The sequence below is a fragment of the Cibotium barometz genome, chromosome 11 (assembly GCF_041138505.1).
Source record: "Cibotium barometz isolate CiBa-2024 chromosome 11, ASM4113850v1, whole genome shotgun sequence".
Classification (NCBI taxonomy): domain Eukaryota; kingdom Viridiplantae; phylum Streptophyta; class Polypodiopsida; order Cyatheales; family Cibotiaceae; genus Cibotium; species Cibotium barometz.
Window position 1 is genome coordinate 41,612,546 of NC_141056.1, and position 15,419 is coordinate 41,627,964.

At 51.8% G+C, this 15,419-nt stretch overlaps 1 protein-coding gene across 1 annotated transcript in view; it reads left to right on the forward strand.

Moving 5' to 3' along the window:
- Positions 1-420: 420 nt before the first annotated feature.
- LOC147634178 (Nucleotidyltransferase family protein) overlaps positions 421-15,419 on the forward strand; it is a 67,298-nt gene continuing 52,299 nt past the window's right edge. Inside the window, exon 1 of the mRNA XM_086805331.1 lies at positions 421-895. Within this exon, the coding sequence (XP_086661457.1) occupies positions 469-895 (427 nt within the window). The 5' untranslated portion in view covers positions 421-468. The remainder of the gene's footprint in view (positions 896-15,419) is intronic.

Sequence of the window (15,419 nt, forward strand, 5' to 3'; positions counted from 1 at the left end):
ACTTTAGAACTCTTAACCATACACACCAAATAAAAAGAGTCATGCTCCCCCCTCATCCATATAGGATTACAAGATTAAATTTCATACATTTTTTGTAGCCCCAAGAGCTAAAATTGCTTGCATAAAAAAGAAGCTTAGCTAACTGAACTTTGTACGTATATTCCTTGTTAAAATGCAATATTGATTTTAAAGGTGGTTTAATGAAAAAACAACTGGCATGCGAAGAAAAAAATCTTACGTCGAGGTTACGTCATCCTTTTTTCAACAGTTTTAGAATCTAAGATGGAAAGTGAATTCTTGATTTGGCATTGAGATGGAGATGATTGAGGTGTTATTTATCCTTGGAAAAATTGTCACCAAATTTCTATGATTTTTTTTAATTAACAAGACATAAAAATATGTCATAGGAGACTTTACCAGTAACCAAACTAGTTATTTCCCTGAGCGCCCTAACGTTGCAATTGTGTCATGATGGAAGCCGACGGGAGCACTATCGCGTATGACGCAGCACCCCCTTTGGGTTCATCTTCCCCACACGCGTACTACGAATCCGGATTGACGAGCATCTCTTCAGGGGAGGACGGAGGTCTGCTCCTGGACACAAGCTCTGTGGTGCTTCGTAGAGTCATCCACGATGTCGGCAGCGCCTCCCTCTCCATCTCCCTCCAGGAAGAAGAAGACGAGGAAGTTGAGTACCTTCCTCTCTCCATGGACGGAGACGAAGAAGACGATGATTACCACCTCAAAGCCGTCACAACGGGGCTGCCTACCGTCAAACACGAAGGCAGGTCCATGCAGCATCCTCATCGCTCTCTCGAAGAAGAACCTCCATGGAAACGCCAAGGTTCTTGCAGACAGACATCCGTACGTAGTCCTCTACTAGAGCTTCATCGAGGTTAGACTCGTTCCCAGCCTTCCGTTGAAATTATCTCTGTGTAAGTCACCGAGAACGTACAAACATGCTGCCTCGTTTGATGTGTTGATTTATGGGGTCCTAGTAAGGAGGCAGTTAAAAAATAGCTACCTGGTCCCACTTTTGTACTGGCAGGCAGAGAGAGAGAGTTGTATTAAAGTCTTCAAAAGGCCAACATGACCTATGAGACCAAAAGGTTAGATCATATCCATGAGGTACATCATCCTGGGTACAAAATAGTAATAAAGAGAGATAATAAAAGATAACAAAAATCTAGAACTATAAAATCTGATCTAGGTACATGAGCAGAGAGCTCTCATATCACCCTAATACATCCCTCATGGGCTGCTGTGACATGGTGCTCAAGGTGGTAAAACTGAGCCGGCGCGAGAAGGTTCTACGATGATGGGAGATGATGGCCCGGATCCTCCTGTGGTGGTGTGGCCGTGGGCGAGGGCCATTGTAAACTGGCCTCGGTCTTCAGACAAAACCAAATGGCAGTGCAAAAACAAACTTGCACACAAAACACTTCAACACCTTTGAGGACCAAGAAAAGGAAAACAAATAGGGGGAGCTAGAGTGCTCCTGCAAACAGTACACGGACACCGATTGACCTCAAAACGCACTGGCGTCCCTTGCGGTATTTCTTTAATTGATTATAAGAGAGCTTTGATTACAATAGGGCTGGAAACTCAGCCGTCATAGTAGAAATCCTGAAGCCTGCAAAGACCTTGCATCATGGCTTCATATCCACTCGGCATCCACAAACAAGTCCAGCCACCGTTGTCTACATCAAAAGACTCTTTCACATGAGTCCTGCACACAGAAGCTTTCTCCCTCGGTCAAGGCTGCCACAACCATCTATGGCCTCTCATCCTATGAACAACATCACACCCTGACACATCCTGCATCACAACACAGACTCCCAAACTGTTTCCCAAAAGAGAACTCTTATCATAGCACAACATACCATACGGTAGACACACCTGTACACTCCCTCTACCTTCCAAGGGTACTATCCATCTCAGTCATGGATTCCCTGTCCCCTGACCAATCAGTAGCAAGGCTGTACCAAACGTGTGTTCACTCTTGTGACCACTGCGCCTGCATGTGACCTATCTCTTGGAGAAACCCAAAAACATGTTTCCACATGAAACAAAGACCTGTTTCAGTAAACATCGGGTGACCTGTTTCCCCATTAAACATCTGGTCTGGCCGAGCATGAAACCCATGTCCTATTTCCACGAGAAAATATTCTTGGCACATACTCAAATGTAGTGCCAACGCAACACACAAACAAAAGAGAGAGGTCTTACTGAATATGTCTGGTTGTATTTCTGCCCCTCAACTATGTTACATAGGTATGTCCAAAACTGCAGGTCCCTCTGTCCCTTCCAAATAGAAAGAAAGCAATCTCTCCATGGGTATGCACCCATGAGAGCTTGCGTCGCTCCCATGCCAAGAAACATAACCAGGTGACCTTGTACTTGCAGCCAATAACCCATGTACACAGTGTACTTGCAGCTAAGCAAAACAACCCATAAACAGTCTCAAAACAGTCCCGGTTATGCGCCTCCTTCAGACCGCTCCTTCAGACCGCTCCTTCCCTTCCAAGAGAGAGAGAAAGACAGAGAGAGACCTGCTCAGCCATGCGCCTCTTGTCTTGCAGCCAAGAGAGAGAACACCTGTGGATGAACCTGATGTCCAGCCCTGTATTCCCCTCCTACAGTCCATGCTTCTATGTCCAGCACGGTTTGTACGAACAACAGTTCAGCTGACAGTCAGCTTCTCGCCAAAAGCAAAGGAGAAGAGAAGGAGATGATTCTGCAGGCGCTTGTATATTCAGCAGCAGCAGCACAGCAGCCAACCTGTCCTTCAAAAGCCAAAAAGAGAGAGAGAAAGGAGGCATGTGTTCTCTGTAGTGCAGCACAGCAGCCAACTAGCCTTCACTCTCCAAAAGGTAGACCAGGGCCTGTATTCAGCAGTGCCTGTATACACTACAGTGCAGCCCGCCTGTAACTCCTTCCAAAAAGCAAGAGATCACTAGCAGCACAGACCCGCCAGCAGCTGTTTTTCCAAAAAGCCATAGTGTAGCGCTGCCCGCCAGCAGCCCTTTCCCAAAAAGCATGAGAGAGAAAGAGAGGTGTGTCTCCAAAAGTGGTGTAGCCTCCATAATTAGCCTAGGGGCCACCAAAGGTTATAAAACGTTTTAAACTTTAATTCTCTTTGTCTCCTTCACACTTGGGGTTGTCCACACATGGGATTATCAACATTAATTCCCTTTTCGACCCCAAGAGTTGTACCAATCTGTCCATGAAGTTATTGCCCCAAACTGATGCCATTAACACTGTCCACCATGTCCCCGTGCACACCTGCATATTGTCCAGAGAAAAACACAAGGTCGTGACAGCCATGGGGTTTGGGTCGTCGAGCTTTGCATAACTCAGCGGCTCTCTCGAGGGTCACACCTCTCGGCCGAGCTCCTACACTAGCATGTGGTCCGGATATGGTGGGTGGATCGGCCCTCGGAGTGTTGGTATGGAAGAAGTCGGTGAGAGCTCTTTGTGCTTGTCCTCGAGCAAGTACAACTGATCTGGATCTTACTAAGGACTCCTTGTGTCTATGGAGCTCTAGAAAAATTCCCAGGCATCTCTGATCCTGGAAGTCTAGAAAGTGGTCCGAACCTAGCTCGGGAGAGGCAGTGGAACCTTCCCCAAATCTCATAGTATATAGGGCATATTCATATGTAACGATCCTCTGTCTTGGGCTTTGTGTGATAGAGCTTGCATATCCTGTCATCTGGTGCGGCCGCCCTGGGCTCATATCCGGCAGTCTCCAATCTCAGCTGGTGGGACGAGGTGCGGATCTGGCCGATCGCACATCTCACCCCAAAAGATAGGTGTGTGTCCATGTAGCGTGGGCGGATGATGAAACCATTCTCTGTCGGGCATAGGAGGTGATCTTTGTAGAAGGCCATCTTCGTCCCAAGCGGACGACTAGGTGAACTCCATGTCCTCTGAGTATCCAGTTTGACAATGTCCTTCCTGATAACCCTGTTCTGCTCTGTGCGGCTGAGAGCAAATGACGGGGCCTCTATGCTGTACTACTGGAACGGGGGGAGTGCCTCCATTTGCATACCGTGAATGCCAAACCAAGTGCCTACCTGTGCATACCAGCACTCTGTATCTCCCTCGAGTGTCAACTGTCTCGAGGACTCCAGGGCTAGCCGGGGCTATCTATCTAGTGGAAGCTCCCATAGCCTGTGCCAGTATGTCATTGTCTGGAATAGAGCCTCTGTCACTATCGGTGCAGCCCTCATTTCTACTCGCACAATCTCATGTGGCATTGATGGCTTACTCGTAATCATGCGCGAGATCATTGCCACTAGGGGCCCCTCCATCGGCTTCCTTCATATAACGCCTTTGTATTTGTCTCGGTTGGCTCTCTTCTCTGTGTCCTCTTGTGGTATAAGCTGGACCCTAGATGGGGGCACCATACAGTAGTGTAGGTGTAACTAGAGTATCAAATAGCAAAGCTTCGTCCTCGGCTCCTGAAACTGTATTTGTGAGCATTGCCTCTCTAGCGAGCCAAGGGTTGCATATCCCCTCATCAATCTAGCTTCAGCCGCCTTCCGCATTGAGAATTGAGGTCTAGCAAAAGTGATCCCAAGGTATACATATGAGGTAACATACTCCCGTAGGCTCTCCACTGAATGTAAACTGTATTGTAGATCTGCCTGTCCGCTGTGGGGAGGTGTTAAAGATCATGACCTTGGTCTTTCCAAGGTTCACAATGAGGTCCCGGTCCTCACAAAAGGCCCGTAATGCATCCAAATGCCTCTGCAGTCCCTCTGGTGAATCAGAAATAAGAACAATATCATCTGCATACAAGAGGATCACTATCAGGACTCCTGCTAAATGTGCTCCTGGTCCTCCCTGTCTGTCTATGTAATTTGAGATCTCGTCAATGTATAAACCAAATAGAGTAGGAGACAAGGGGCAGCCTTGCTCACCCCTATAGTGCTGTGTATGATCTTTGAGTCACCTCTTGGAGCCCGTACTCTGCCTATGACTGACTCAGAGTGTAATGATCCCCCAAAGCATCTCTGTTGGCACTCCCATATCCTGCAGTCTCCTCATCAGGCTGGCCCGTGGGACGGTATCAAAAGCTTTGCGGAAATCCACAAAGCAGCATTATATCCGAGAGAGAGAGAGAGATTTGAGGTGGTCTAGGTTGTCTTCTTTAAGTTCATAAAAGAGTGCTATCAACAGAGTGCCAAACAGAGGAAATGCAAGGAGAAAGGAAATGTTAGCAGTCATCTCCTGTTTGTATACTTACACTAGGGTCTCTATTGTGGGTGTGCTTGCCCGATTTAGGTGTTTTCTCATTTTTCTCCACTCTCTATATTTTTCTCTATTCGCCCATGAAGAGGATCTCCTTGGAAGTTTAGATGCGGGTGATGAATCCTGCAAAGTCGTCGACGATGCGGGAGCACATCAACAAGCTGCAAGCTCTCCAGCAGGAAGTTCTCAAGGTTGGGAAAGATATATCATCAGAGGATATGGCCATAACGTTGCTGTCACATTTTTCCTCTCAGTTCTCAGTTTTTCACTCTTTGTTGATTACCAGTGGACAGGCTCAGCACCATCACATGGGAGGAGCTTGTGCCCATGGTCTTGGACCAGGAGGAAAGATTCACGAACCCTCCACAGGGCGGAGGTTCTGAGGCCTTAACTGGCCAACGGTCGAAAGGCCGTAACAACAAGAGCGAAGGGAAGGCTTCATTGGAGAAGTCTTCTGAGAAGAAGCTCGACTCAGACCGAGAGAAACTGAAGGCAGAGAGGACCTGTAATGATTGTGGCGAGAAAGGCTACTATTGGAGGCAGTGTCCTAAGCGGAACACCGAGAAGGGTGCAGAATCCTCAGCAACCGTGAAGACTCCAGCTTTTGTGCACCTGGAGGCTATGGACACCGGTGTTTCATCTTCTTTGTGCAGGGAGGAGGTTGGAGGACTCTCCACTATGGGTATACTCGGGAGTGGATTCTAGACAGTGGTGATTCCAGGCACATGACTCCTTCTCGCGCGGCCTTATAGGATCTTTGCAGGTATTCTTGTCGCATCCTTATTGGGGATACATCCACTATCCCAGTTCATAGTGAGGGCAGGTTGGAGATAGTTCCTGATGGGGGAGAGGGGAAGCATTCCTCCCAAGTGTTGTATGTTCCATCACTTGGTTTTCATCTGCTGTCAATGCATCAGGTTTGCAAGGTTGGCATACGGGTGGAGTTTGATGAGCATTTTGTTGCTTTCCGAGACAAAGCAACAGGCTAGGTAGTGTGGGAAGGCGGAGTGGAGAATGGAGCTTACAAACTTTCAGCACTCTCTCTCCCAGGTCCTCAGTTTTGTGAAGAGTGGCAGTCTCATAATGGCCACTTAAGTGTGGATACGCTGCAGGTGTAGGCTTTCCCAGACCAGATGGTGGATGGCTTGCCAGATGATGGCAGCAGTTGGCAGGAACTTTCCAGTACAGATGTTGGTAGTTCTTGTGTTCGTCAGTCAGAGGAAACTTTACAGGTAACCTATGCTTTGATGTCTCGTAGCATTCGGGACAAAGAAATTCCTATAGTTGAGGAAGATGTCACGTGCATCCTGCACTTGGATGCTACGTAGACATTTCTGTACAGAAGGTGCAGGACCTGGGATGGTGAACTGGTCCCATGTGAGCCCAGTCCGAGACGAGTCAGCCAAGGATCCATCTCAGATGTCCCAAGGTCAGGTGTGCATTGTCCTGCACAGGAGTCTAAGGTGAGGTGTGCACTATCCTGCACGGCAGGCTTGTTCTCATAAACGCTAAAGCGCTTGCTGCAGCCGCCATGATCTGGTACAACCGACGCCTCTTGTAAGCAGCCGACAGCACCCCTTCCTTGTTTTCCATGCCTTGATCCAAGTCCATCACTGCCAAACAGCACTTTGTGCTCTTACTTTTGGTTCTTATACTCTTTTTCTGGCTGCCTCTTCTGGACTAGCATCTGAGAATGTCCATGGCATTTTATGCACACGACATATTGGAAGGCCAGGCAGGTGGCAGTTGATTACTTGTAGGAGGAGGTGGATGCCGCACATTCTCTAGGCTTTGTGGTTCTGGATTCAGAGGGGATGGTTTACAGGTTTTTGAAGGTCTTGAGTGGTCTTCAGCAGGTTTCCAGGACTTGGCATCCCACCGTAACAGTAGTTGATCCTTGTGAGCAATATGATGCCCTCCTTGACTCGGAAATACTTTCCCATTTATTACCTGGGATTTGCAAAGGATGCAACAACCCAGCCTGTCTAAAGCGTTCAGCTTTATTTGCCTGACAAATTTGACACTTGAGAACATAATCTTCTACATACACTTTCATCTTTGGCCAATAAAAAGTGTGTTTCACTAACGAAAGTGTCCTGTGTGTACCCCAGGGTGTCCAGCAGAAGGGGCGTCGTGACACTCGTTAAGAATCTTGGACCTAATGTCCGGGATCTGTGGTACACAAATTTTGTCATTACGGAATAGTAAACCATTCCGAATAATCCACTTGCCTCCTGCAGTCTGAATGGTAGACTGCTCAGTCATGAGTCTTGGTCAATCAATGAGCTCCCGTCCTGGATCTTCTGCCAAAATGGACCAAAATAATTATCAGTCCTGCAAAGCCCTCTCAATGACTGAAATAAGTCAGTAGAAATCTCGGTGAACGACAAAGAATTCACCTCTCTAATTCGACTAAGCGCATCTGCAACACTATTCATGGACCCTTTCCGATAACGGATCTCAAAATCAAAATCTTGCATTAACTCTGCCCAACGAGCTTTCCTGCCTCTCAAATCATCCGCATCACACACATACTTGATTGACTGATGATCAGTCAATACCACAAACTTGGAGCCATATAAATAATGTCTCCAAACCTTGAGAGCATGAATCATAGCATAAAGCTCCTTCTCAAGGGTTGGCCAACGAGATTGAGTGTCGTCTAGCTTTTTACTTTCAAAAGCAACCGGTCTACCATCTTGAAATAAAGCAGCCCCGATAGCACAGTCACTGGCATGAGTTTCAAGAACATCAGGCCGACTAGGATCAGGTAATGCTAAGATAGGTGCTTCCTTGACTTTATCTTTCAAAAGTCTGAAGGCCATATCCAAATCGTTATTCCAAGTGATAGGCTGATTTGACTTACGTCCACGACCTTTCAATAAGTCGGTCATCGGTAGTGTGAGCTGAGAGTACTCCCGTACAGATTTCCGAAGAAAAACTACAAAACCGAGAAAAGAACGAAGTTGTTTCACTGTTCGCGGTATAGGCCAGTCCAGAACCTTCTGAACGCAGTCATAGTCAATGCTCAATCCATCTGTAGATAGTGATCTTGTGTCCCAAGTAAATGATGTTGGTCATAAAGAACTCACATTTACTTAACTTAGCATATAGTCGATTCTGTCTTAAAATAGATAAGACAATCGTGAGGTGTCTGACATGATCCTCAAGAGTACGACTATATATCAGGTCATTTGATCTAGGGAGAGGATAACGGTTCTTAATGGTCAGCTTGTTCAATCTCTTGTAATCTATACACATTCTCTAGGTACTGTCCTTCTTTCTCCTAAGCAACACAAGTGCACCCCAAGGTGTGGTTGGACTAAGATAGCCATGCTTTCAAAGGAGGATTCCACTTGACCGGCTCGCTGAAGCTCACCCCCCCCCCCCCCCGCTCGCGCTGTCTGCACGCTTCCCCCCTCTCTCCCGCCATCGCATTTGCCCCCCCCCCCCCCCCCCCCGCTCTCGCGTCTGCCCCCTTCTCCCCCGCCTGGCTGCGCGACCGTGCGTTGCAGTGCCCGCCGCCCCCCAGCTCCTTCTCCTCTCCTTCGCGCCCTCCCATCTTCCTTCAGCGCCCCTCCCCCCTTTTCGCTGCCGTCACCTTATCTTTCCCCCGCCCCCTGTTTCGTGCTGTTTCCGCCTCTCCCTAGGGGCTTTTTTTTGTCTTCGCCGCCTTGCTTCCCCCCCCCTTTTTTTTTCTGATTTTTTCGCCCCCTGGGATCTCCTTCTTTTTGCCTTCCGCCTTCCCCCTCCGTCCTTTGTGTGCAGCTCGGCTCTTGCAGGACTTTCCGCTTTCGCTCCGCCTTCGACTTAGCTTCAGACACTGATGGAGGCTCCTCCCGCCCCACCTCAGAGGGACTCTCCCGCAGTCCCCTCGCCCGCCTCTGAGGATACCCCCATCAGGCTTTCTCTTTCGCCAGAAGAGGAAGCGAGCCTCGCTGCAGAGGTGGAACGCCTCAAGGCACATTCCACCATCTGCCATATAGTCGGCACTCGCCCGAGCAGAGGGGAGATCCGGGATCTTCTCCAGGCCCGCCTTCTTGCAGATGTGGGCAAATCCTGGACGTTCAGCTACTGGGCCGTGATCACTACCAGATCGAGTTCGAGACAGCCCAGAGCGCGGCCAAGGTCCTAGCCATGAGTCCCTTAGACATCAGGGGTGCTCGGGCATTCTTTAGACCTTGGCAGCATGGCTTTGACCCAGCAGCGGCCGAGCAGGGAGAGCGCCTTTTCCATGTTACAGTTTGCTTCCCTGGACTCCGCCGCGAGTACCTACCGCTCCTTTCTAGGCTAGGAGCATTGGTGGGTTCGGTGCTAGAGACTGGCCCCACAGCAACTTCAGTGGTGGCCAGAGCAGCTAGGCTACCGTCGGTCAGAGTCAGAGTGTTGGTCCCTGACATCTCCCTTCCGAAGGTCATTCAGCTACCTAGGATAGGGGGGGGATGGATTGATCAGAGAGTGGAGTTCTCGGGGCTCCCGAACCAGTGCTTTATGTGCAGGCAGGTCGGCCACCTGGCCAAGGCCTATCCTCGCAGGAGACCCCGACCCTCACCGCAGCAGCAGGCCCCTGATGGCACGCCCACAGATGCGACTCGGCAGGTAGCCTCCGGGACACCTGCTCAGGCCACCGAGACCTCGGAGTGGCAGCCTGGACAGGGGCGCCGTCGAGGGAGACGACCTCAGCAGCACGCCCAGAGACCAATGCAGCAGCAGCCACAGTCTCAGCATCACTGGGTTCCCGTGAGGAATAGCTTTGCTCCCCTCCAGGAGGAGACCCCTGCGACGACTGCGGACCAGGAGATGCCCCTCCTTCACCCCCCCCCCACCCCTGTCCCTCCCTACCGCCTCGCTTCCACCTTCGCCACCTCCCGCCCCCGCTCCGGTTTCGGCAGCGGTTCCTTCTCCACCCCCATCGCCCCCCCCTCCTCCCCCCCCGCCCGCCTCAGCTCCCCGGGAGGCCCTGGCAGTCCCTTGGCGTTCACCTGCAGTCCGGAGGGCTCTGAGCGCCGACCTTGATCGAGCACCGCAGAGGAGACTTACCATGCCGATTCGGGCTTCACGGATATCATGTATCCGCAGTCGACTAAGTCGTCTCGGCACTAGACAGCGCTCGGAGGCTTTTGATTACTCCTTCACACGGCTTTTTGGAGCAGAGGCCCCCCATGAGCCAGCACCCATCCGAGTTCACGTAGTGATACCACCAGCCCGCGGGGAGGAGGCACTTGAGTCAGCGGTGGCCTTCTCGTTCCCTCTCTGTGGCCCATGCAACCGGGAGTGGACTATGGAGCTCACTCTTAGCACTTTGAAGACTCAGGCAGTTGAGTTTTCCCACCATGTGAGCGATCTGGAGGTGACAGATGTGATAGGCCGACTATGGGAGTTGGCTCATTTTTTCTTGGATCCCGGGAGTGTGGATGCCTCAGGGATTCGTCATTTGGTTGTTCGCATAGTGGCAGACTTAGCACGCGACCCTGGATATGTATGCATACACGAGGTTGCTTTGTCTGAGCGGGAGGCAGTCGCCATGGGACATAGCCACTGGCGCCTGATCCGTGATTCTTGTAGCACACCGGGTGGGCAGATTCGTAGCCGCTCGGATGGGGACTATTCTCCATCCAAGCCGCTTGCGAAGGCCCGCCGTATGGCTGAGACAGCATCCACCTCAGCAGGTCATCCATGAGGATCATCTCATGGAATGTACAGGGCCTTGGCGGAGCACATTATATACGCTATCGTGGTTGCTTGAGGCAGGAGCTACAGAGATGCTTGGTTGGTGGCAGTATTGATATTTTGATGATGCAGGAGCACCACTTGGGTGAGAGCAGGATCCGGAGGTATGGTTCGGTGATGCCTGGTAGATGGGACACCTTTTGGTCTGCAGGGTTTGGCCCTTTGGGTGGACAGGGAGGAGTATGCATGGTCATTGCAGATGTATGGCGGCAGGCCATTGTGGATCGAGGGATCATTGTGCCTGGGAGAGCACAGTATGTCATTCTGAGGATGCATGATGAGCTCTTGGGCGTGCTCAACGTCTACGCGCCCAACCATGCTAGTGCCAGAGCAGAGTTCTGGACCCAGGTTACGGATGCATTGCCAGAGGTTGCACATTGGTGTGTTGGGGGAGACTTCAACATGCTTGAGGACCCGGCCGATAGGGTGGGAGGCAGTCATGTTACAGTGCACGGCACGGAGCTTGCAGCTTGGGAGCGATTTTGCATGTCACTGAGGATCACTGATGCATGGCAGCATGGGGCCTTCTCCCGCTCTCAGGACAGTCTTAGTTTCTCTCGGTCATATTGCCGGCAGGGAGGGACTAATCTATCACGGATTGATCGCTTTTATGTGGGCGACTAGTTAGGGGAGCGAGGTGGCTCCGTTGGCAGTCTCGCTGGCACCTCATTTTCAGACCATGCGCCAGTTATTTTGACATTTGAGGAGCGGACACGGGAGCCCAGCCTGCAGTTGAGGATCCCAGAGAGGGTACTTATAGATCCTAGTCTCGCTGAGGACATTGAGAGGATCTGGCATGATAGTCAGTGCTCTGACCAGGATGCAGCAGGCCAGTGTGCCCAGGGACTCATCGAGCTTAGCTCTTTTCTGCACTCTGCAGCTTTGACACGGCTGAGAGAGACTCGCGATTGGGAGCATCGGCTGAGATGCAGCCTTGCTTCGCTTCAGCGCCTTCAGGAGCAGCAGCCTGCATGTGAGTGGGTGGCGTCCTAGCTGAGCCAGGCATGCCAGGAGGTTAGAGAGGCAGAGGAGCAGAGACATGAGTTTTATTATCGTCGCCAGGCCTCTCAGTGGACGCAGCTTGGTGATAGAGTGATTGGGGAGTTTTTTGAGATCACTGGACCCCGCCATGCTCGAGCAGGAGTCCGTCAGCTTGGGAGGCCGGACGGATCGGCAACTACTGAGCTCGGGGAGATCAGAGACATTGCCACTGGGTTCTATAGAGACTTGCTTTCAGCGGAGCCAGCCACTGAGGCTCGGGATGCTTGCAGGCAGACTGTGTGGGCCCATGTGCAGAGGAGGGTCACAGATCGTATGCGTACAGTTCTGGGTGAGCCTCTTTCAGAGGTTGAGCTTGCTGAGGCCTTGAGGGTCCCGCCGCGCCATAGTTGCCCAGGGGAGGACGGATTGACGCCTGCCTTTTTTATGCGCTAGTGGGACCTTTTGGGACCAGGCCTCCGCAGGGGCTTTCAGTATGTTTTGGACACTGGGGTGATGCCACAGCCCTTTTTAGAGGGCTTGATCTTTCTTATCCCCAAGGGGGAGGGAGTATCAGATGATTCGGCATTGGAGACCTATTACGATCCTCAATACTGTCTACAAGGTCTTAGCAAAGGCCTTGAGTTTGAGGATCCAGCCCTTCCTGGGGGAGTTGATTCATGCTACCCAGACAGGATTCGTCAAGGAGCGTAGTATCCTTGACAACATTTTCACCTTCTGGGAGGCGACGGCCCGAGCTAGATTTCTTGGTGAGGACTTGGTCGTGATGCTTCTCGATTTTGAGAAGGCATACGATAGAGTTGATTGGGGTTTCCTAGAGGGCACTATGCTTCGCCTGGGCTTTGAGCCAGGTTGGATTAGAGGGGTGGCGGCTCTGTATTCCACAGCTCGTAGCCAGGTGTTGATTGCAGGAGGACGAGGGCCGAGTTTTGAGCTGACCAGATCAGTCCGTCAGGGGTGTCCTCTCGCCCCGTTTCTATTTCTCTTCTTTGCTGAGGCTATGAGCATGTATTTGACGGCAGAGGAGGTTGGTTTGAGAGGACTCCAGCTCCCAGTCCGGGGGGAGGACCTCCTCGATGCTGAGTTTGCTGATGACACGGGCTTATTTTTGCATGGCCAGGAGGCCAATCTTCTTCGGGCAGAGCAGTCGCTCCAGGTTTTTAGTGCAGCTTCGGGAGCATTGATCAATTGGCGCAAGACAGTGGCCTTTTGGATCAGTAGCGCTCCCACTCCGACATGGAGCCCAGACCCCGGTTTTAGATGGATTCCTCATGGCACAGCAGTGCGATATTTGGGATGCCAGATTGGACTAGATTTGTCACCTGAGCAGCAGATTGCCCCGCTTCTTCTGAGCATTCGGAAGAAATTTTTGTATTGGAGTACAGCTCGGCTATCCTTGGCTGGGAGGGTGGTGGTGGCAAATCAGGTGCTTTTAGCGACCATGTGGTACATTATGTCTTGCTGGATCTTCTCGAGCTCTTGCATCAGCCAGGTGCAGAGGCTGATCAGGAACTTTCTTTCGTCCGGGCGGGACGGTCAGTCAGCTCGGGCAAAGGTTGCTTGGGCAGTTATTACACTTCCGCTGGCCCAGGAAGGCTTGGGCATTATAGATCCAGTCGATCAGAGTAGAGCCTTATTGGGGAAGCTTATTGTTCGGGGGCTGCTTCCAGGCGCTGAGCCTTGGAAAGAGCTTCTTTTGCAGCGGCTGCAGGCTCGGGCTCCCCCAGCAGGGGGCACTTGGGCACCAGAGATTCGATGGATCTTCATAGAGATGAGGAGGACAGGCCTCAATAGAGGGTGGGAGGACAGATTTGCCTTGAGCATCTTGAGAGCTTGGGAGCTGCTGAGACCGGGGCTCTCTGAGAGACCTCCTTCTTGTGTTGAGGAGCGGACCAGACAGCCGCTCATCTGGAGCCCAGCGGTTCGCACAGAGCAGGGTCATATGTTGGGTTCTCGGCCTCGTCTAGCCTGGGGACCTTTGGCGGCAGGCCCAGCACGTAGCTTTGGAGACTGGCAGGCCTTTTGCAGTCTCCCAGAGGAGATCCAAGTGGAGAGGCTGAGTCACTTCAGAGGGGGGTTGATTATGAGGGATGACATTCAGGAGGCACTCACAGAGGAGTGGTTCACGCCTCTCGAGCTTGTGGCCCCACGATGGATGGGAGCCTTTACACAGTTGGAGATCCTGATTGCTGTCAGAGCTTGCATTGAGGATGGCAGATGCCTCTACTATGAGATTCAGGATGAGGGCAGACTTCAGAGAGTGGAGGTGGAGTCGCCGTTGGTTGCAGAGTGCACCTTTCAGAGGATACGGGTAGTGGCCGTCGCTTCTCGGAAGTGGCATATTGACCCAGACCCTGCAGATGTGCTCCCGGATTGGCGCATATGGGCATATGCAGTGCGCCCCTTGGCCCGGCTACAGTGGGACCCTGGGGAGTACGAGTGGCATGATCCTTATGCATCCCTTGAGGCCACAGAGATCACCTTTTTCCAGTATACTGTTCGGTTGGGGCGGCATATTTTGACCGCGAGGAGGATGGTCTCTCCAGTTGCAGCGGGGCACTGGCGGCTACAGGGACTCTCACAGGAGTTCCTGGAGGATTTTTGGGCCCGGCTCTGGGCTAGTCGACAGGCCCGCATGATCTCGACTTTCCAGTGGCTGGTCGCCCACAGGGGCTCAGCAGTTGGCACCTGGCTTGTCTACAGCGGTCTTCTGGCGGCCTGCGTCCGATGCGGCCACCCTATGGAGACACAGAGACATTGCCTATGGGATTGCCCTCAGGCGCAGCAGATTTGGCTGCGGATGCTGCGTATTCTGGCCCCCCTCTCTCCAGAGGGTATGTATACGTGGGGTGCCGCTGCTTGGTCGACTTCGTCAGGGCCTGCTATGGGCTATGAGACGGAGCGGGACAGTCAGACCATCAGATTCATTAGGGGCCAGCCTCGCCTTGTTCCTTCACCGGATTTCTCGTCCGCCAGCTGGACACAGGAGAGGGATCTATGATGGGAACTCAGCAGCCTTACCATCTGGTTCACCTGGAGGGCCCGGTGTTTCAGGGCCTTTGAGGGGAGACTGGAGCCACCAGCAGAGACTGTACGGGGGATTTGGCAGTTGTTGATCCACACCTTGCGAGGACAGTATGACCGCATCCGGGGCGACTCGGATGAGGCGATCTTGCGGCGCCAGGCCTTTCACACCACCTGGCGTAGCGGCCCCTTCTATACCCTTCACGCGGGGTCCCCCCGTTGGCATTACAGGCCACCTGTTTGGCTTTTCCCCCCTCCTATTGTATGATTTAGCCCCTCAGTTCTTTGTACTGATGCTTGTACTTTTCAGCACCTAGGGAGAGTCTCCCGGGCTGCCTTGCGTTGTTCACTGCTCTGTTTTTCTTGTGAGCAGGAGAGGATCTTTTGTAGCCCTACGGGCGTTTTTATAT